A 23,264-nucleotide genomic window follows, 5' to 3' on the forward strand; every position below is an offset into this window, starting at 1 on the left:
TTCTCACTGCATACCTTATAAACACATACAGCCTGTGTTCATGCTCTGGCCGTGCTGTGTTTTGGGCCTTGTTATTGTTTTCCTTTTTATGTTCCAAAGGAGTAAGATTTTGTTGCCCGACCCTCCTCCCCTAGTGCCCGTTGACAGTGCTACCCTTGTTGCCTGCTGTATACCCTAAGTGTCACAGAAGTCGCGGACTCCTCCCATAACTTAGTCTTCTGTGATGTGGTAATGGGGTATGCAGTGAGGATAAATTACCATAATGATTCCAGTTAGCCTATATAGCACTCTAGTTAGCCTACAGTTAGTTAAATGGTATCTTGTGGTTAGCCTTTCATTGGGATTTGAGATTTCTAGCATGTATGGCTCACTGGCTCAAACTGTGTCCTAACTCACCCCCCCCCCCCCCATTAGTGCACAATTATTCTACAATGTTAGGATCCACTTGCATGGTCATCCCCTGTTTGATTCTCTTTATCAAATACAGTTTGTCACGTCCAGCCTGAAAACAAACAGGAATGAATACTTATGTTAAAGGTGCAGCTTATAATCAATTTTCCTTAAGGTGGCCTAATGGTTAGCGCGCTGGACTCCAGATCAAGTGGTCCAGGTTCAAGCCCTGGCTGGGTTAACTGTGTTGTGTTTTTGGGCAAGACACTTTACTCTTACAGCTAGTGCTTTTTTCCACTCAGGTATACAAATGGGAACTGGCGAATTTAAAGGTGTGGGGTAACCCTGTGATGGACTAGCATCCCATCCAGGGGGGAGTAGAAATACTCCATGTCAGTTAACACTACTGAATCCGTTATAAGGTCTGATCCCGCCTGACAGAGTCACAGACTTACCGTATTTACTCGAATAAGCGCCGCCCCCGAATAAGCGCCTCCCTCGAATAAGCGCCGCATTTGGGACAAAAAAGTTTATAAACGCCGCCCCCGAATAAGCGCCGCAGTTCCGATGCGGCGCTTACTCAAGGAATTCAGTTTAACTTAAAAAAGCACTACAGAGCAACTCTAAAACAAAATTGGACATTTCTTTTCATCAAAAGAAATGTTTTGATTATTTTAACGCTCACCCACTACGTATTTCTGTAAATGCCGTAAAGGCCAGGACAGCTAGGGCTACTTCTCTCTTAACAAAGAGACGAATACTGACAGTCAAAAGACGCTATTTTTTAATAACTGTCGAAAAATTAGATTCTTTGTGCCGTCTTAATTTTAAATAAGCGCCACCCTTGAATAAGCGCCGCACTTGAGGTGCAAAAAATTTAATAAGCGCCGCGGCGCTTATTCGAGTAAATACGGTAACCTTTTTCACTGATTGAGAAAACCTATCATAGTTCCATGGTTTCAGGTGAAAGTCAAATACTTGAGAGTAATGTGCCTTGCCAATTAAATAACATGCTCAGAGTCCTTACACTAGCTATTAAGGTTGTACCATACTTACCAGAGAAATCTGTTCTTTCAATAGTTTGATCTTCTTTTCATTTGAGTCTTTCAGCATTTTGTGATAGTAGACAATAATCCTGTAGATTTAAGAAAATTAAGTACCATCTCTTTAGGAATGTTTCATAGATATACATCAAGTAGACAGTGCAAGTAAAAACTTTTTGGGCCTTTTATTAAGTTAACCAAAAAATTCTTGTACATCATTACTTTTCTTACTCTGAGTGGATATGTTGTGGTTCAATTTTATCCTTGGTTCAAATTTTATTTTCCTTTGTTTTTGGGTATGGAAATGCATGATAATGAGTTTAAAACAAACCCAGGGGGGTACTCCGGGATCAAAGTGACGGGGATGATCGAATGGAGGCAAAACTCAGGACCCAAAAAAATCCCTAAGTCTCCTGACATTACCCCAAAAAATCCCTGGACCAAAAAAAACGCCCAAAAAAATCCCTAGTCAAATTACCCCTAAATTGCCAAGGCCGCGCCAAGGCACTAAAGTTTGATTTTAATACCCAAAAAAATCCCCTATTTAAATCAAGTCACCCAAAAAAATACCTGCCAAATTCTCCTACCCAAAAAAATCCCGGAATCGAAAATTTCGACCCCCAAAAAATCCTTCGCACATCCCCGTCACTTGGATCCCGGAGTACCCCCCTGGGAAAACAAAGGAAAATAAAATTTAAACCAAGGATAAAATTGAACCACAACAGATACACTTTCACTTTTCCAAAGAACTCTATCTAATGAAAACATGCACCCCAAATCTCACGAGAATAAACTCTCACCCAAGAATGCAGAACAACATGGTGATGAAGCTTGCTGAGGACAGGTAACCAATGGTTGATCGTAACCACTTAGGAAATGTATCCGTCGTTTCGGAGATAACTTGGTACATGAAATCTTTGCCTCTACACAAAATAACAATTCAAGCAATAACGTCAGTACTAAAGTATAGTGAAATGCAGAAAATTTAGACTTTTTAGCGGAGCTCCCCAGTGGGCCGCAGAGCGGAGCTCCATGTAGACTACGAGCAGTCTCTATTTTTTCGCAGAGTCCGTCGAGCTTGAAGCGAAATTTTTTTTCGAAGTGTTCGTCGAGCTTATAGCGAAAAAAATTACGCGCGGGGGGAGGAGGCGGGGCAAGGCGAGAAGCGAAAAAAAAACGAACTCTTCGAAAAAAAATTCGCTTCAAGCTCGACGGACTCTGCGAAAAAATAGGGACTGCTCGTAGTCTAAGCTCCATGCATTTGATTTTTCATGGTCATCGTGGCTAGCAGCATGGCTTGCAGACATGTATGTACATTGCTCAAACATGGCGACAATATTTCTTGAGTTAACCGCTGACCAGATATTCGCTTTCCATTGGATCACGGGCTCAAGATCCAGTTTTTTCTTGTCCATGGTCATACAAATGGTGAGCTCCGCTTTTAGGCTTGACTATTATTGACTATCTATTATATATACTAAGCCCTGTTTTTTTCAAAATTGCATTATCAAGTTTTACAAAGCTTATTCCCCCCTTACACTTGGATAATATCAAGTTGTTCAAATGACTTACTTGAAAGGACCGCACAGTACTGAAGGAAATGTTCTGTACAAAGGAAATGTAATAGGTATTAAATGTATGCTACAAACTACAGAATAAATTCAGTGTTAATGCAAATATGTGTGGAGGTAGAGGTCTGGTTATAGTAAAGTTTAGTTATAAATTTTATCACGACACATTTACTCACACATCTGCTGACATGATGGTATATCCAATGACCACCAGAGACAGAGCAAAAGACACACCCAGCAAAAACAGGAACAACAAGTTCATCCTGGATGCTCTGAATGGCCTCATAGATGGACGGCAGTTCATAATCACACTTGTCTACAGTGAAAAGAAGAAACGTTAGTGATACAATAATATGTGACTTGTTTTCCACAAAAAAATTAGCAAGTAAATAAGAAAGCTAGCACATATTTTAATTAGCACTATATATTTTAAATTTATCTCCTTCGTTATTTATTCTTATGTTGATGTGAGTTACTTAAATAATTATAATTTAGCAAAGTGTTTGAAAAGCATTTAATTTTATCTTAATTGAGGACCCTTCTGTAAACTACTTTGTGGTGTAGGCGTTCTGGTAAAACGTTAATGTCATCATTATCATCATCATCGTCATCGTCATCGTTATCATTATTATAACTTACAGTATTACTATAACTATGGCATAAAGTGTGCTTGAATTTGACTGGCTGCAAGATAGTGATCAAAAGTTCTTTTTCATGTCTGAAGTTAACAATATTTATTTATTAATTATAAGTCATTGGGGGAGAACTACAGAATAAAACTTGACTTTTGTTTTATTTAACAACATTAATTAAAAACCATGATAAAAACTTGATGAACTAACAACAATGAACCAAATGCTCTTGAGCCCTAAAACTACTTGACCACATGTCCCCTTCTTTTTTTGAAAACCCACCAGAAAAAAAAAAGTATCAATCTTAACAAATTCTGAAGTTGGCTGAAGTAGGTTTTGTAACACTTATAAAAAAAAAACATTTTAGGGGTTAGACTTCATATTAAATGATTTTCAAACTACATTTTGATAGTTCACACAACATTCACATAAACTACTTGTGTTTGTTTTTTTTTTTTTTTTTTTTTTTTCTATATAAACAGTACATACTATTGAGTTTGACCACATACCTTTTTCACATAAAACAAAATGAACAGCTTTATAACTTGAATTAGAGGCAACATGGGGCTGTAGAATGTACCAATCCTAAATTCAGAGAAAAAATAAAATGAAATTAAAAACCTGCTTATTTATAAGTGATAGAAGAAAAATTAATAAAAACGTGAATCAACGTTTCGATGTATCAAACATTGTTTTCAAGATTAAAAGTTCATTAGACTAAGTGCTAAGCTCAATTTTGTGGTAAATCATATAAACGAAAAGACTTAGCTCTTATTGCCTGACTGCCTTTAGTTATAACAATATGTGATGTATGGGGCGAGTAAGGAGAAAGATGATCATCGCAGGTTGAAAGAAAGGAATAAATGAAGCAGCAGATACGTAATTCTTACCAACATAAGCACTGTGAATATACCAGGTCAATTACATTCCTTGAAATGTCAAACCCAGGAGGGCCAATTGTCTTGCAACACTGAACATTTACAGCAAGAATCCTACAATTAAGAACGGAGAAAAATTCATGTGATCATTCATTGGATTATCCTCATCTACAAAGTTCCTGATAAAGGAATTTTGAGGGAGGTAAGAAACTAAGCTAAAGGCTAAGTTTGTATATGAGCCTAGTAGCCCGTTCAGCCAGCATTTATCTCCATTTTTTGTAGCAACTGAAGTAACTAGGAGTATTAATTTTCTATTTTCCCCTGAATGGGATGCTTGTCCATTGCAGGGTTTTCCACAGCATTATGGGTAATTTGCTGGTTCAATTTAGGGGTTTCAAAATGTTTTGAAGTAGGCAGCAGCAATTGGAAGAGTAGGCAACTGTGACAATACATGACTTGTTTGTCTCGAGCTGATTGCTATGACCTGAGTAACCAGCAGTTACAATCAAGCAGCTGGCAGAACTTTGGCACTTGCCGCCTTGTTTTGAAAGCCCTGACAACAGGGACCTTCAGATAAGCGTGAGTTAGGACAATGTGCGAGCCATGCGAGCCATGCGAGCCAGAAATCCCAAATCCCAATAAAAGGCTAACCGCAAGCTACCTAAACTAACTGTAGGCTAACCAGAGTACTATTTAGGCTAACCGAAGTGCTATGTAGGCTAACCAATGTGGTATTTAGGCTAACCTGAATGGCTCGCATGACTCGCGAGGCATGCGAGCCAGAAATCCCTAATTAATCCCAATAAAAGGCTAACCGCAAGCTACCTAAGCTAACTGTAGGCTAACCAGAGTGCTATTTACTAGGCTAACCGAAGTGCTATTTAGGCTAACAATGTGCTATTTAGGCTAACCGAAATGGCTCGCTGGCTCGCACATTGGCAATACTTGATCAGAGTATAAGTGCGAGATCGAGTACAACTTTCGAATTTCAGTCCAGTTACATTCCCAGTGCCCTCACTCCTCCCTGTTGCACACCAGTTGAAAAGGAGACTATTGGTACAAGATTGGAGTGAAATACATGTGGTAATTGAAAGCATAAGAACAAAAGTTGAAAAGTCATACTCATATTCTGAAGGTCTCTATTATATATACACCTGGGTGGAGAGTCAGGCACTGCGAGAGTAAAGTGTTTGCTTAAGTACATAAAACAATGACCCTGGCCAGGACTTAAACTCAGACTGCTCAATCTCGAGTTCAGGGGGGGGGGGGGAGCTACAGAGGGGGCTGCCTATTTTAATCAACACAGGGTTGTAATGTTATGAAATTTTAAAGAATATAAAGAACTGTATAAGTTATTTCCTATTTTTTATCTGTAAATAAGTTTAAAGGTCCACATCAGCCCTAGGCTGCCATCTTTATAGACCTTTGTTTTTCAAATAAAGTATGTATGTATGTATCGCCTAACAGAGAGGGCCACCTATTTAAAATCCTTAGTCAACTGATCACATTAATACAGAATGATGTGAGAGCCTTAATAAAAAGCAAAAAATCAAGTGAAGGTTGTGGGCTTATTAAAGTCAGGTTGTGCTCTATAGAGCTTTTATTGTAATATCAGAATATATGCAAAGCAAGAAAGTCACATACCTACGGACAAATTCACCAAAGAAGGTTGACAGCAAGAGGAAAACAAAGTCCACAATGACAAGTCTATAGAATGCATATCCAACATAGTTTTCCCAGCACTTGGCAATTTCCTTAAAAAATAAATACACAAAAAATTATTATTAAAATAATGAAAATGTTGTGCACACTATTACAATTAAACTATGTCCAAAATTAAGTTCATACATGTAAAAGCAATGGACCATGTAGCATTGGAAGAATGCCTGACAGACTGTTAATTCCCTTCTCTTGTTAATTGTCTAGTTTTTCAGTAAATATTAACAACAAAATAGGTGGTAGACCTGTAAAATTATATTGTGCTTAAAGGCCCGGTAATATGGGCAACATTTTTGTTCAACTTGTCTCGCGACATTGCAAGTTGAACGTGTTGTTGCCCGTATTACTACCGCACGCTCAACTTGTCTCGCAACAACTTTTGGTGTTGCAAGTCGAAAAAAATTGTTGCAAAAAGTAGAACTCGGTTCTACTTTGTGCAACATGTTGCTGCAACTTGCAACATCGAAATTTGTTGCGAGGCAAGTTGAGCGCGCGGCAGTAATACGGGAAACAACTCGTTCAACTTGCAATGCAACAATGTTGCGAGACAAGTTGAACAAAAATGTTGCCCGTATTACCAGGCCTTAACAATCTACTCAATACACATGTTATGCTCAGCCCCCCCCCCCCTCCCCACAAAAAACAATTTTCCTATTAGAAATTATAATTATTTTATTGCTTACTGCTTCACAGGCGTCATCAGAGCCTAACAGCACCTTTCCACGACGACATCGCTGAATGTCCACAAACAGTAAAACAATGACCATTATCACTGTTGTTAACATCATTAATGTGGTTCTGTTATGAAAAAAAAAACATGTTGATTACAATCACAGAAAGGGAGATAATGGCAACCAGGATTTGAGGCTGTCTTACATAATGTACCTTATTACATGAAATTTTCGCGACACGTTAATTTCGCGATTTTGAGGTGCGCATATTTAGCGAAACTTAAATTTCGCGATTTTCCGAAAATTTTGTATTTTGAATCACTTAAATTTCGCATTTTTGAGTAAGAAGCAATTTACATTTTCTTGGCAATATTATTTGATATGCCTTTGAAAATAATAGAAAACGACTTCATCGAAGAAACAGTAACGTCAAAAGTAACAAAAACGCAGGGCGGGACTAAATCTCGGCAATAGCAACAACAGAGCAGTTCTCACAATGTCTACAAGTGAGTCAATTGACGACAACATCCATTTACATTGAAATTTCCTTCCTCCAGTGGTACTAAAGTTATTCTTTCTTGATTATTGACATACGCGAGTCACTTAATATTCGCGTCATGTTATGTTCGTGACACTTATTGTTCGCGTCACTTTAATTTCGCGATTTTTTTAGAATCGTGAAATTCGCGAAATTAAAGTGTCGCGAAAATTTCATGTAATAAGGTAATACTGTTCAGGACATCTAACTAGTAAGTTGTACTGTGATGTGTGGCTGAACATAGTTAACGTGCAAACTCTGGATTTAAGTTTGAGCATGCGTGCTCACAGCATTAAGACAAACAATATTTAAATGCTGTGCATGCGCAGTTAATCAAAAAGCTGCGATCACGCGTTTTATTGTCTTCAGAAAGGCACGATTTCTAATGAACCGGTCATTGAAATTTTAAGAAATTTTGCAAGGTTGTATTTAAGAAAGCAAAAAAACTGTCCATAACAAAAAAATTTGAATTTTTAAACATTCTAGGACATTACAATAAAACATAAACCTGTGAAAAATAAAAATTCCCTCTGTTAAAACTTTACTACTTCAGTGTAAAATCTAAGAATTTTTCCAAGTTTGTTGTACACAAAGAAAGAAAAAAATCTAATGACAGAATTTTCTGAAATTAAGCGGAATTTAATTTTTTTGGTTGATTTTAGATTAGCTGGGTTGCCATGGTAATGCAACATGGTCTTATGTGGCACGCAAACAATAGGCCAATTCCGATATATTAATATTCTAACTTGGCTCCGAGGCTTGGGGGAATAAAACAAAAGAAATGATTTAAATTTATTCCTGAACCTCGATGTGATATCTTTTACAAGTTTTATTCCCCCAAGCCTGGGAAAAAAGTAAGAATTTATTTTTAAATATATGGCCTTTTACAAATGCAGTAGCTGATCTTGCAAACTGCCAAATTTGAGCACGTCTAGTGCAACGGTTTGGGCGTGAGAACAATATATAGGATACATACTCCAAAGATCGGAAAACTGTTTTTAGCCACATTAATACAGACACCAAAGGGACAGGGAAGATGATTATAATTGTTACAAACTCGGGTAGAGTTTATTTTTACCTTATTGTTACTAATTTTTGCGGTAACTTAATTTCGCGAAAATGAAACGGGCATATTTCGCGGGACTTAAATTTCCTGATTTGCCCTTAAAGAATACATTAAAAAGAACTAAATTTCGCGAAAATTGTCAAAATACTGGCCTGCATTAACAAACAGTTATTCTTAGAATTGGGAAAATGTACTGATTTTAATTTCCATGGCAATAGTTTTTAGTAGCACTGAAGAAAAACCTAACAAAACGAAATTGAAAACAGTTTGACATGTTCCTTTGTAACAGTGCAGAGCAAATTTGACGACTGTACCAAGATAATTGTGTAGTAAACTGACGGTAACGCTGATTAATTTTAACGCATTATACAGAAGGATTTTAAATTTTGCGACGTTAATTTTCGCGAGAACTTTTTTCCGCTGGTCTTTAATTTCGCGATTTTTTTAAAAATCGAGAAAATTAAGTCCCGCGAAAATTAGTAACTCCAATAAGGTACGTGAAATCGGGTCTCTTTTGGACGTTTGTGAAATAAACTGTGCGGAGGTGTCCATATTATAGAGGTGTCCATCTAGGGAAAGGTTCCACTGTACATGTATACCCTGTGCATGTAGCAATATTAATGGTGTGTGTCACCAAAAACAACAACAAAAAGTGAAGGGCATGAATGCTGCAGTTACATTGATAGGTCTGTAATCTATATGCTTCATATATCTTTACTCAACTCATGATCAGTACCTTGCCAAATTGACGTTAATAGTAGTTCGAGGACTTCTGTATCTTTCTAAACTTGCAATAATGCGGAAGGCCATTGGTAAAACAAGGTTGATGCCAGATACCACTAATGGTAGCACAAGTTTCTTCACTACATCATCTGTGTCCTTAGTAAAACAAAATATATCATACATTTTTAATGTGCAGTTCCAGATAATATCCATACTCGTCTGATATAAGGTCAATGGAAATTCCAAGGGGCTAGGGGTCTCAGAAATGCAAAATTTTCAAAGGAAAGTATGGGGCTTAACTGGAATTTTCAGAGGGGTGGGGGGATTCAAAATTCAAACCAAAAAACCTTCCATGGGAAGGGTATGGATACTTCCTGGAACAACACAGTGACATGTTTTTGCAAGACTTAGAACTGTAAGAAACTCAGCAAGTTTACCAATTTTTAAGAAGTGTCTTTTTCTGCTTTTTATAATTCATAAGTTTTTTTTTTTAATATTTATATAATTATGTATTTCGGTTTTAGCTCGAATTTATAGATTTTAATTATATAATATATATCTAGTGTTAGGACCTCTATGTAAACCACTTTTAGTGATGGAGCTTCCTAATAAAAGATTGTTATTGTTATTATTATTATTATTATTGTCCATAATGTTCGCTTTATAAAATATATACTATATACAAGGCTAAAAGAGTTAAAATCTTTTTAGCCTTGTATATAGTATATTATTATTATTATTATTATTATTATTATTATTATTTCAAAAGTAATTATATAGGAAGTGAGAATGATACTTAATAAATAGAATTTATATAGCTTTTCTTTTTTATATATTAGTAGTGGAACATTTTTAGAGAAACATTTTCGTGGACTGTATTTCAAGAAATATTGAGACTTTCTTTTTAATAGTTATAAAGGTATGAATTTTGTTTTCTTTTTTCTTTTTAACGAAGTACTGTACATACGTAGGTAATTTTTTAGGATTGTTGAATAAAGTATTATTATTTTTACAAAAAAAATTATTATTATTATTATTATTATTATTATTATTATTATTATTATTATTATTATTATAATTATTATTATTATTAGTGTTGTGGAGGAAGGAATTAATCAAAAGCCACCAGAAACCAGTTCAGTCTCGCTGTTTCACAAAGTTACGAATTTACCTTTCCCCACCTTTAACACCCAAGTATCAGTGTTCCTTTATCAATACCGGTAGCAGTACCCAAAATCAAGGAGGCTCCTATTATAAATTAGTGTTGGGATGCTAATTTAAGTTGATTGGAATCTAGCTATTGTAATCTGCCACTTCACGCAGCACTAATAAAAAAGTTTATAGCATCACAAAGGATTTGCTTACTGATGAGAGTGACAGGCTTGCTGAGAACTGGATGAGATAGGTGGCGCCAGCCATTAGTGCGAGGACAGTGAAGTTTGTGAGGATACGAAGCCAGTATATGTTACATTTCTCACTCAATGTACGTTCCACTGAATAACTCTGCTCAGCAATGGCCTCCTGAAAAAGAAGTTTTTCAAAGTTATTTTCCTTTTAGATTACGGGGGGGGGGGGGGTAATCCCATAATAAAGGGACGGGGATGCTCACCGGAATTTTGAAAATAACCCTTAAAAGAGACCAATCTGGGCGTGGCTGAAGCTATGTTAGACCCCAAAAATGAAAAGAGACTTTATATTTGTATAGTCTCTGAAAAGAGTTTTTTTTTTTTGAGACCCTGACAGCTTAAAATATTGCCATTTTGCCCAGAACACCCCAAGCGAGACCCAAAGTCTGAAATTAATACCCCTACGCAAGACGGCAAGCATCCCTGTCCCTTTCATATGGTAGTCCCCCCCCCAGGGGAGATTACATCAAGTTTGGTTTTTCTGGGACCATGTGAGCTGTCTGTAATGTAGAGGTGTCCCTAAGGAGAAGTTTGACTGTATTAACAAAAGTTACAGCAACACACAAACCCACCTGAAGTTCATTGAAGATACTCTTTTGTTTCAACAGTGCTGCACTCTTGTCCGTGATCCCATAATCCCATGAACAAAAGGCTTTGGAAATGTAGAAACTAAATTCATCTCCTGAGTATATGTAATTCTCTCTGTAGGAGTTTGCCATGCTACACATTGGAGTGAAAAAAAAATATATTAATTTTTTTTACATGTCCTATTTTTATGTGAATTCACATAATTAATTAAAACATCATCTGTTGGCTGCAAGACTCACATTAAGTCTTACAGTCAATAACAAGAAGTTGCTCAAGTCTTATAACAGGGGTCTAAGAGCCTATAAACTCATGGCTAAACTTAACAGTCAATCAGCTTTAATGAATCAAACATCAACTGTCAACTTTTCACTTGACTCTAAAGATGACTTCTGCTCCGGTTGTTGAAACATCAGTCACCAAAAACGTTAACAGTACTTTTCAGAACTACTGTACTTTTAACTGGACAATCACACAATATGAACTAGAACTAAATTTATCACCACACAGCTTTGCAGTTACCAAGGAAATTTGCCTTCAAAATTTTAGTATCCAACATGGCTAGCTACTGAGAGCATTCCATTAGCCAAAACTGGAAATTATTTACTCGTATTTGACTACACTGTAGTTGATTGCTGCTAAGGTTGAGCACTGTTATTCCTTGTTATTTAATATTCAACCAGAATCTTGATTGAATATTGTCAGTAGTTACCTGTACACAAGCATGACTAAACACAGCAACAGATAGCCACCTCCAACACACAGGTAAGCTAAAGGCATGTTATACTCCAAGCCATCAATGTTATCAATTTTTTCATTGGTGTAGGAACCATAGTACAGTTCTGTTGTGGTAAACCAACCCTAAAACCAACAATCAAAAGCCCAGTACTGTATGTGCATCCAAGCACATAAAACTTTTAAACTTTAATGTGTGATTACAGAAAATATCCATACTCCTACCACGGAAGGAATTTCAGACAAGACAGCCCAACCTCCCCCCTCCCCCCCCCCCACCCAAACACACCCAAACACACACACACACACACACACACACACACACACACACACACACACACACCTCAGTCTACAGAATTCCCACTTTTTAAAAAAGGAAAATATTAAAATAAAGTATAATAAGATAATAAAATAAAAATGTGCAGTTCCAAAAAATATCTATACACACCCCATGGAAAGTCATTAGAAATTCCGAGGAAGTGGGAGGTCTCAAAAGCCAAAATGTTTAAAGGAAAGTATGGGACATAACTGGAACTCCAGAGCGGTGGGGGGATTCAAACTATAAACCTTCTGTGGGAGGGGTATGGATAATTTCTGGAACAACACATTAAACCCCCATGCACATGCACCCTTCCAGTATTTCCAAAAGTGTGCTGCATTAATTCCCAGCCCCTCTGGGAAAAAAAAAATTATATGAAATTGTCTAAAATGTTCTTAACATCAGGCAGACACTCCCAGATTTTAGTCTCTTCTATCAGTAATTTTGCCAATACTTATAACTAGTAATTTATCAGATGTACATAGTGCTGTTTTACCTCCCCAGTGAGAAGCTCCCACCCTGTGAAGGAGGCATTGTTGTGTTCAGTGCTCTGATCATGGATGATTTGTGGGATGAACAGGAAGAAGATTGTTAACAACAATATCACGATGTTAATAAGGAACAACCAACGCAGCAACACAAAGTATGACAGCACTCCTGATCCAAACATACCTGACAAAAAAATAACAGAATTACAAGGGATTGGCTTGTTGGAAAAATATGAATTAATAAAAATAAATACTGATTGAATAAATAATTTAAAATATAAAAATGGTTTAAACAGATCTAAAAATAAAAAAAGGATACTCTAAATTTTCGATCGCCTTCTGTGGTCTTCATCAGAGAATGATGGATTTTGCAAGGTTCGCAGAATTCTAATAAGTTGCATTGATGTTATTGTTCGTTGCCCGCCCTGGGGAGCAACTAGCGATGCGTAAATCCCCCTTTGCAAAATCCATCATTCTCTGAAGAAGACCGCAGAAGGCGATCGAAAATTTAGAGTATCCTTTTTATAATTTTTAGATCTGTTTAAACCATTTTTATATTTTAAGCTATGACCACAGATCGCTCCAGCAGTTGAATAAATAATGTTGTAGTTTACATTAAATTTCAGGTCAGAATGATTTTAGTTTGAAACACTCATGAAAGAGCTGTGGAAACACTTGCCTATCGACTCGTGTTCCCACAGCATTTCTCATTCGCCCAAACTTCCACTCCTGTTTCCATAACTCGATAGAAACGCAGGACATATTTTCTATTTGAGTAGCACTAGTACACCTGTACTGACCATGAATTAATTTAAGATGACTCCTCCACAACTCCATGGAATAAAGAATTTCCTTAAATCCATCTTTAAAATGCTGCCAGCCCTAAAATGGAATGATAGCAAAATATATAATTCTGTTCTACAGAATACAAGGTAACAATAATTAATTGGGGACCATGAATACAGATCATTCAGAAAGGGGGAGTCAAAGAAATTGTGGCAAGGGGTCAAGCTTTCTCATATATGCTTTTAATTATTTACACGGTACGATTTTGTTTCATGTGACAAGCTTACGACATGCCTACCACAGTCATAAGCGAGTTGTAGGTTTGATTTACACGACACAATTCGTGTCGTAGGCCTGTCGTAAGCATGTCGCATGCAACAAAATCGTACCATGTAAATTGGCCTCTAAAGACTTTGCAACTGCTTAACTACTGATAATGTTATAAAGATTCTTAAATTTTCCTTATCCACAGTTCACACAGGATTTATGCGCTGTAATTAATATTACCATGGCAATAGTAAACTTGAAATGTTTCCAAGCACTGATTCTCTTGACCTTTCCTCTTCGGACTGCTGACTCAGCAACATTCTCTCTTCATATAAATGTAAAAGATTAATTGATTAGCCATCAATTAGAGTGTAAAAGAAATCAGAAAACATTTAGAACTCCAGAGAAATATACAAAATATGAATGAAAATTAATGTGTATTTGCTGCATGTGGCAGGGGTTTCAAAAAGTTCTGAAGTAGGCGTCAGCAACAGGAAGAGTAAGCAGCTGTGATAACACCAAGCTTGTTTGTCCTGAGCTGATTGCTATGTCCAGACTAACCGGGGCATATAAACAAGTAGCCGGCGGAACTCCGGCAGTCGCCAGTATGTTTTGAAAACCTTGCTATGGTTTAAATTTATCATATCATTCAAACCAGTTTGATTTTTATTTTTCCGTTGTCTCATATTAATTATCAAAATGTTTGAAAAAATTTTAACGTTTTAGGTTGTTCCGATCACAATAACCTTTCATATTTATTAGTCGTGGTCTGGCTTTAATTTTCATGGGTCGGGGAAGGGTACCTAATAACATATGCATAGCTACCTGAGACTACGCTTTCTCCTGATTGATGTCGGCATTTCCTTGATAGACTTCCTCCTCTTTGTCAACTCAGCAAACTCTTCTGGTGAAAGATCACGGATTACTTCATCTTCATAGACACTAGAGGCATCATCTGTACCGTCGTAAGACAAGCTTCTCACAGATGCCCGTGACTTGTTAGTCCTCTGTTTCAGAGTCCTTCGCATACCTTGCTTAAAAGCATTTTCTGATGGGAGACCTCTAACAGAGCGAAAATGGTGGCTTGGCATGCTCTTTTCTAAATTATCTTCGTCTTCCCATGGATCATCATCACTATGCTCTGCACTGGCCCCCTCCTGGGCGGGCCTGACATGGACCATGCTTGAGGCATTGCTCTTGTAAGTGTCGGTGGAAGCCATTGACTCCTGGGACGGTACTCTCAAAAGGTTCCCGCTCTGAACTCTCTCATCTGGAACTTTTGTAGTGAAATTAAAATATGTTAGCAACGTTTTAGTAAAAGTAGTCTTTTTTGTGCGTGTGTGTGTTGCAATAAACTTAATAAAATATTATGTTAGAGTCTTTCGCGCCAAAAAAAACACACGCTTAACAAAAAATACCTTGTACATTAAATTAAACTTGTATTCATGAATACTGTAATTTATCACACCATGCATGCACGCGTTTATGAACTCCAGTCCATTAGAACCAAAAAACTTGGCATGAAAAGCTATCATTCGGAAATTTATGCGGTTACTAAAGAGCAGCTCGGAAAGAAATTACTTATAAGCTTATCACCATAATAAAAGATGCGTAATCCAACTTTATTATGAGTTCGACAGCTCCCTCGGGAAAAATTATGAACGTACATGTAGTTACGTCTAGTTTGGTTTATAACACATTTTGGGGGAATCTTAAAAGCCAAGAAACTACAAAAATTAGAGTGTAGTAAAGCTTGAGCAATTTTAACTAGTAAAAAAAGCTGCAAGAGGATTATTCTATGCAACTGTGAAGAGTGTTTGTATAACAGAACTTTCCGTGACAAAAGCGCTAGCCTCAGATTATTTTGATCACAAAAGTTAGGGACACCTTCATTTTTTTCTCAACACTTGAAACAAAAAGATAGGGCAGGCACGGTATTTAAAGGCTTAAGGTTAGCTCACGAATGCTGGTTAGCTTGGCCACAAATAAACTTACCTTGATCTTCAAATGTTAGCTAAATCGAATGTTGATGATCGTTCGCTTTAGCGAGCGAATCGAACCAAACAAGAATTTAGCAAATACGTCACCGAAAACGATTTGCATAATCTTTTACGACTAAAACATTTTCAAGTTCCCATAACAACATCTATTGTTTCCGACCTATTTCTGACATATGGAAATAAGATGGAAATATGTTCCGCGATCCCAATTATTTCAGGATAATAATAAGTTGATCTGACTTTAGCTATAAACAATCACAGTGTGATGTAGCAGTTTATGTGCTACCATATGTTCTTTGAATTGCATACTCGATAACAAACTAAAAAACCTACAAAACGGTTAAATAACTTCTCTAAATAAAGCTCAAAGATCACTAAGTTACTTGTAAAGTTCGACTTTATATAAATACGAGATAGAGTTCAAACAACGGTCTGATGAAATTGATTCCATATCATTTCCTCCGATCCGATGCGTATAATTAAATCTTACGCAAGTTTAATGAATAATAAAGGAGCCAGCTTACCAAAACTTTTGTTATCTTGTCCTATTCCATCGCTAGATGCTGGTTTTTCTTCGTTTTCCTCTGTATTAGAGGCGAAGTCGAGATAAATTCCTTGCTCACGGCTGACCACAGGCTGTTCATTCACTGACATACCAAAGGGTCCGATAGTTGACAGGCGTTAGATATAAACGTTGTTCTCAATATCTGCAGATTGTTGAAATTCCACGAGATGCTAGACTATCAAATAAGCAATCTAAATGGGATATATAAGGTGGCCATAAATTCATGCAGCAAAACACTCACAGAGGAACGAGCAAAAGTTCGCAATGTCAAACGAAGTTTGTTCAATGGAGTTTGAGAAGGACTGGGTTTTACACGGAAGAGCAATCTCGTTTCCAGGTTTTAAGGAGGTCGCAAGTAACACAATTTTGCTTTCCTGCAATTTGATATCTAGGGTGCTTACCATTTGTAAGAAAAATCCGGTTGGTGCGACCGTTGCGTAATGGTAAGCGATTTTCCGAATATACCGACCAACCGGATGAGATTTCGCTTACCATTATTCTACCAGGCGTTCCTTCCCGCTCACTCGAACTAGCGCCAAATTAGTTTGTTTTCTGTCGATATAGCTGAATACTTCGAGGTAGAAAACAAACTTTTGTCGAAGAAGATGGGATGATGCTGTTTACCGCCGTCAGCTGTTCCATGAGACGCGATTTAAACAGAATACAAGGTTATTTTGAGGTAACTGTTCCCACCTACGCACCGAGTGAATTTCGCAGTCGAGTAAAAACCCGGGAGTAAAAATTGGCACGTTCGAGCTAGATCCTGTCCCGAGAAAAAATATGAACACATGAACAATTGCTGTTCCATTTGACTTTCAACAGAAATTTCCTAGGTTTTTGGCTAAATGGTAAGCACCCCTAGTTTCCTTTGCAGAAGCTGCTAATAACGGAATTCTTTTGTATTTGGGTAGAGTCAGTCAGAATCTGACAGAATTAGGACTTGAGAAACTACAGTCAGTCAACTGAACATGAAAAACTGCGAGAGTCGGCCTGAACCAAAAAAAGGTGGGACTCAATGACGGGGGTAATCGTCGTCTCCCTTAGGGGTAAAATTCCAGATTTTGGTTTCACTTAGGGGGTTCCGGGGAAAACGCCAATATATATATATATTAACTGTCAAGCTGTCAAGATTTCGCTAAGGATTGCACGCGAAGAAATATAGAAATATCAGGAGCTACAGTGGAATTTCGATTTTTCGAACACTTGATTTCCCGAACCTCCGGCAAAAACTCGAACTAAACCGGGCCAAGTCGTTTTCCACCGCTTCGAAAACTGCGTGCAATTTTACCACCCCTCCTCCCCACTTTGTCAAACTTCCCGATTTATCTAGCAATTTTCCATTTCCCTTTGAGGTAACTCACTGGTATCTTTTAGGGGTCATTACACTCTGAAACGCGTGATGTCGTTTTTCTCCCATGGTAGTGTAGAGAGAGCCTAAGGCACATGCGAGAGTTCTATTAGCCTGATTAGTCCAATCCCTGAACTGACTCTCTCTTCCGCGCGCCCTTTATAGGCGCATAGAGAAAGAGGAACTAGGCGCGCGTAAGAAGGCGTTCAGGGACTGAACTAGGGTTAATTCGAAAGAACAAGGAAAGGGGAGGGTGCCATAATATTTACCAAAGTATAAGGGACATTTAGCATCCCTGTTTTTCGTTTTTAACATTTCTTGGCCATCTAAATGTCTGCCAAACCAGGAGTACAAGGGCATTGTCTCTTCCAAACAAGCAGCAAACAACTAGCTCATGCTGTAGTCCCAAACACGGACAGTCGCCATATGCATGTCTGCTGTTCATTCATTCTCACAACGTTCGGTTGAAAATAACCGAAATTTGGAAAATATTTCAGCGTTAAATGCTGGAAAGTTATCATATAACGAGAGAAAAAAACATGTAAGAATCCGAACTTTAGCAGTAAGTGTGCGCTTGTCAATTTTAAATATTAAAACAACTCTGCCATTTTGTAAGACCTTTTAACACCGAGCTTAACTGCAATTTGATGTTTGCCGGGAAAACGCGATACTAAGTTTTTATTCCTTTTATGAAATTGTTACTGTAAAAAATTCAAATTAAATGAGCCAAGTTAGCACGACACATTTTATTCTGTGCGCATGAACACTTTTAACTCGCACTGAACAACTTTTTCTATAAGAAAGAAGCCCGCGAGAATATCAGTATTTTTATCAGTATATTTATTTTTTTTTTGTACAGTTTGAAAGTTTTTCAAAATAAAATTTCATTAAATAAAAAAACAAATATCAGTCTTCGGATTTTCTCGCAAAATTTTGGCATTTCTTTTTCAGTCCCCAGTTAAGAAATAGCGGAGCCAGAAAAAAGAGATTCAAAGAAAAATGAAAAATGCATACCAGAAACCAACGCCTGGGGAATAAAAATTCGCTCCGTGTAACCGCACCTTCGATGCCTGTTATGTAAATAAGTAGACTCGAAACATGCCCCAATGTGGCTATTTTACAAGAACATTTTATTAACGCTTTGCTGCGTGTGGGAAATATTCACGAATTTGTTTAGAATTCAAAATTAATGACGCGATTTTATTTATCCACATGCGCACCTAAACCCACTTGCATGTATATTTTCAAATTGCGCGACGTCTTTTAAAGCTTGCTTTAACCGAAACTTTTGAACAAAGTTTAATCCACTTCGCGAGAAGTTTACCGATATGTCACCAACTTCAGGTAATCGAATCCACTTTTAAGGATACAGCGAGTTTTGCTTGGAAATTGAGCAAGAACTCCGCTTTCACGAGCAAGTTCCTTAAAAGTTTTGGCTCTTACTTCGTGTAGAAGACACAGTTCACCTATAACAATAGAGAACAAAAGGACAAAATAACGAGGAATAATAGAGTGATTGTTTTTTTTTTATAGTAATAAAAACAAAAGGTTTGCGATGCAGTATTCTATTGTGACGTGTTCTGTGCTTCTACACGAAGAAGGAGCCAAAGTTTTTCATTTTTACATGAAGCTGAAACTTCGTTTGGCAGGTAAGGGAAATTAAAGTTCCTTTAACGGCATAAGTTACTCATTCTGATCTCAGAATTATTAGCATTTTAGCGTCTATGCTGTACCAATCCTTAGTGGTATCCGACAATCGTTAGTGAATAATGTAAATTCGTGTTACTTTTTTCAGAAGATCTTTGGATACAGCCACAAAGTTCGTGAATGTGGACACAGTTACAGAGGCAAGGCAATGGCAGTTGTTCGCCTTATAGAGGTAACTAAAGAACTTCTTGATCACCAAATACAATGAACTTTATATTTAAAACTTTTAAACAGGACTATTTCTGAACATATTCACAGGTCTCAACAATAACTCGGTGACGTGTATAAAGTGAATCTCAAGATGAATCTCAAGAAGCTATCCACTGACTCGTGGATAGCTTCCCACTGACACTTGGACGGCTAGTCCTCCTGACTCGTGGACAGCTTCTCCACTTACTTGTGGACGGTCCTCTCCCGACTCTTGGACGGCCACTCCAATGACTCATGCACGGCTACTTCCTCCCCTTTCGACTCCTTGTTTCTTGGACAGCCACCTCCACTCACACCTGGACGGCCACCTCCACTAGCTTCTGGAAGGCAATCTTCATTCACTCTTGGACGCCCACCTCCACTTACTACCGACGCTTGGATGGCCACCTCCACCGACGCATGAACGACCACCTCCACTGACGCTTGGAAGGCAAACTCCACTGTCTCGTGGATAGTTTTTCCACTGACTCTTGGACGGCCAGTCCTCCTGACTCGTGGACAGCTCCTCCACTTACTTGTGGACGGTCCTCTCCCGACTCTTGGACGGCCACTCCAATGATTCGTGGACAGCTCCCTCCACTGAATCGTGGACGGCCCATAAGATGACTCATGGACGATTCCTTCATCGCCTACTGGCTCCTTATCTTTTGGACAGCCACTTCCAGGGACTCTTGGACACCTACCTCCACTGAACCTTGGGCGACCACCTCCACTGACGCTTGGAAGGCAAACTCCACTGACTCGTGGATAACTTTTCCACGGACTTTTGGATGGCCAGTCCTCCCGACTCGTAGACAGCTCCTCCACTTTCTTGTGGACGGTTCTCTCCCGACTATTGGACGGCCACTCCAATGAATCGTGGACAGCTCCCCCCGCCTGGACGGCCCCTCCAGTAGCTCGTGCACCGCTTCTTCCTCCCCTTCCGGCTTCTTGTTTCTTGAAGAGTCACATCTCCACCCACTCTTGAACGACAACCTCCACTGACGTGCATTTAAATAAAAAGATAATCCATCCAGAAGTTTCTCTTTCCTAATCATTGTCATTGTTTACATCTTAGAATTAAGGGTGGAGATGGTGTGCTTCATAAGAGAAGAGGTTCAGGATAATTTGAACATAGCCGCCCTCCATTTGTACCAGGCCCCCTCTAAACAATGACCGACCCCTTATCAATTTTACGTTACCGCTGTAACTTTTTGTTTCAAGTGAAATGTACATCATGTGATTACTTCGCCAATTTTGTGTTCTAAGTCATTTTTTTTCGCCTTCCACGCTGAAGTTTAAGACACCTCTGTCTTCAAGGCCAGTTTTCCATTTCCGTGCTGTTATTCTGTCCTGCAGGCTACAAAATGTCCGGCCAGGCAGACCTTCAACGACGGTCAAACGCGCACATTTCCCGCCAAAACCGCTGCTTATTTTCGTCTTAAATGTCTGAAATCCTTCACTTTTAACCCTAATCTTTAGAAAGATACTGAAACGTTAAGATTTGACCCTACATATGATGCAAAGACCAAGCATGTTTTTGATGATGATAATGATGATGATGATGATGATGATGATGATGATGATGATGATGATGATGATGATGATGATGATGATGATGAGAGAATTTAGTAATTGTCGTCCTCCTGCATGGTTTTCCGGCTTATAATTTTAATTGCCACAGCACTTTTCATAACGTTTCTTTCAAAGTCTCGCTCATTTGCGCCCAGTGTTTTTCTTTCCTCTTGACAATCAGTAACAAGATAGTAGCAGGGGCTAGTATAGAGCTATCGGGTGGGGTGCGGTGAGAGGGATTGAGAGGGCTCTCAATTTGGCACTTCGTACATTCAATGAGGTTGAAATAAACTCGAGTTTTATATTGCTTAGGGTGTTCTATTTGAAATTACATTTGCCTCATGCCAAAGAAATGTCGGATTTTTTAACTGACATATGAGCAATGTAACGTAAAGTGTTAGCTGAGATGGCAGTATTTCGCCTTTATATCTGCAATGAGCACTGCTAAGTTAAAATTTAGGGAATACATGTCTTTCCCCTCCTCCACGATCGCTGAGTTTAGTGTTGATGTTTTTGATACAAGCAAAACGATCTTGTTATCTTGGTAAAAACGCTCTATTGACGATAAAAGGAAACCTTGTACATACTTCACACTAAATCATTCTAAAAACTGCAAAGGGTAATCGTGGCTGATCAGCACGGTAATCAGAGTAATCCAAGAACAACACTTTTCTAGTTACCGGCATAAATACTCATGCTATTGATTTCTAGTACAAAAGAGATTTACTTTTCATGAAGAAAGTTAGTTTTCTCGTGGAAGATTGATGGTCTTTCCAGGAAATAGCATTCTCATTGGTTGTTATATATTTAAAAATACAGATAAACCTTTGGACGTCTATCTTGAAACTCTCTCTTCCGCGAAGGCCTATTTCGTGTTTGGCACGGGCTGGGAAATGGGGAGAGGTAAAAAGAAAGCGCGCGGAGCCTAGAGAAAAGTGTTTTTCACCTTCCCTCACTAAAAGAGCCACTGCGAAGGAGAGAGACCTTGAAACAAGTAAAAAAATTGGAGAAAAAACTCTTAAGTGTCAAAAAATTAATATATACAGACGTTTCGGGCAGAGCCCTTCTTCAGTGTAATGTAAAAATGCCGATCTATGATCCAAAGTGTCACGCATCATTGACTGTTTATGACTAGGCATAAATAGATTGTGCTCGGCAACTTTTGAGCAACTTTTGGCGTTTTGAGCAACTTTTTGATGTGCCAGCAACCTAGGGCAACTTTTGCCTTCCTTGGCAACTTTTGAGCAACAAATTGATATAAAACCGATCCAAACCATAAAAAGTCGTTTCATTTCGAAGGATTTTATTAAAACTGGTTTTAACAAAACTGATTTTATTAAAACTAAGGATATACAATAAAATGACAATAAAATAACACTTGCTTTACGCCCGCGAAATCTGGACAACGGCTTTCTATCTAACGGGCGCTTAAATCCAGCGGTTACTCGCTGCATACATAGAGCTTAGAGCCTTCCAGGAGCCATCTTGGTATTTAAAGTGCGAGTAATAGACGCTGGGGCAACTCTTAGCAAACCTGCAAGCGCTTCAATTTCTAGAAAACGCAAAATTCTCTCTAGAGAGCAAGCAACTTTTCTAAATTTTGGTGGCAACTTTTTGATATTTAAGCAACTTTAGAGAAACTTTTGGGTATATTGTGAAGCAACTTTTCCTGAATTTACTGGCACAATCTATTCATGCCTATTTTAACCTGCGATCAGGCTTTCGTTTTTTTCGCGGCGGAGGGAAGGCGAATTTTCCGTTGACCCCTCCGCCGCGAGAAAAATAACGCCTGATCGCAGGTTATGCCTATTTATGACCCATTCTCGTCCCCATAGCCCTTTCGTTTCTCTTAGCCGGCTGAGCCTTGGCACGAGAAAACGAAGGGCTCTGGGGACAGAGAATTTCCAGTCCTAGATTCTAGGACTTCCGGTCTTCATTTATGCAGTCATGACGTTTCAAAAGAATGTACGAGAGAGTCGTTATGTTTATGACTTCCGTTAAGGAATTCTTTGTTCCAAACAGCCAATCAAAAAAATTCGAATTAATTCAAAAATCCTATGTCC

At 38.2% G+C, this 23,264-nt stretch overlaps 1 protein-coding gene across 2 annotated transcripts; it reads right to left on the reverse strand.

The window, feature by feature from the left end:
• Positions 1–94: 94 nt before the first annotated feature.
• Positions 95–16,649, reverse strand: LOC144631533 (transmembrane channel-like protein 7). Of its 2 annotated transcripts, none has more exons than XM_078489977.1 (18): positions 16,342–16,649; positions 14,643–15,093; positions 14,058–14,142; positions 13,565–13,646; positions 12,773–12,948; positions 11,935–12,083; positions 11,210–11,357; positions 10,597–10,752; positions 9,245–9,387; positions 6,917–7,031; positions 6,159–6,268; positions 4,527–4,628; positions 4,146–4,221; positions 3,181–3,320; positions 3,006–3,038; positions 2,234–2,356; positions 1,447–1,525; positions 95–502 (listed from the first exon to the last, which is right to left on the reverse strand). In XM_078489977.1, the coding sequence occupies exons 1-18, from the start codon at positions 16,469–16,471 to the stop codon at positions 422–424; spliced, it is 2,379 nt and encodes a 792-aa protein (XP_078346103.1). In that variant the 5' UTR covers positions 16,472–16,649; the 3' UTR covers positions 95–421. The 2 variants fall into 2 exon arrangements, with proteins under 2 accessions (XP_078346103.1, XP_078346104.1); XM_078489978.1 differs by lacking the exon at positions 16,342–16,649 and adding an exon at positions 15,813–16,303.
• Between the last annotated feature and the right edge of the window lie 6,615 nt (positions 16,650–23,264).

The sequence above is a fragment of the Oculina patagonica genome, chromosome 12 (assembly GCF_052425735.1).
Source record: "Oculina patagonica isolate OP01 chromosome 12, crgOcupat, whole genome shotgun sequence".
NCBI classification, from domain to species: Eukaryota; Metazoa; Cnidaria; class Anthozoa; order Scleractinia; family Oculinidae; genus Oculina; species Oculina patagonica.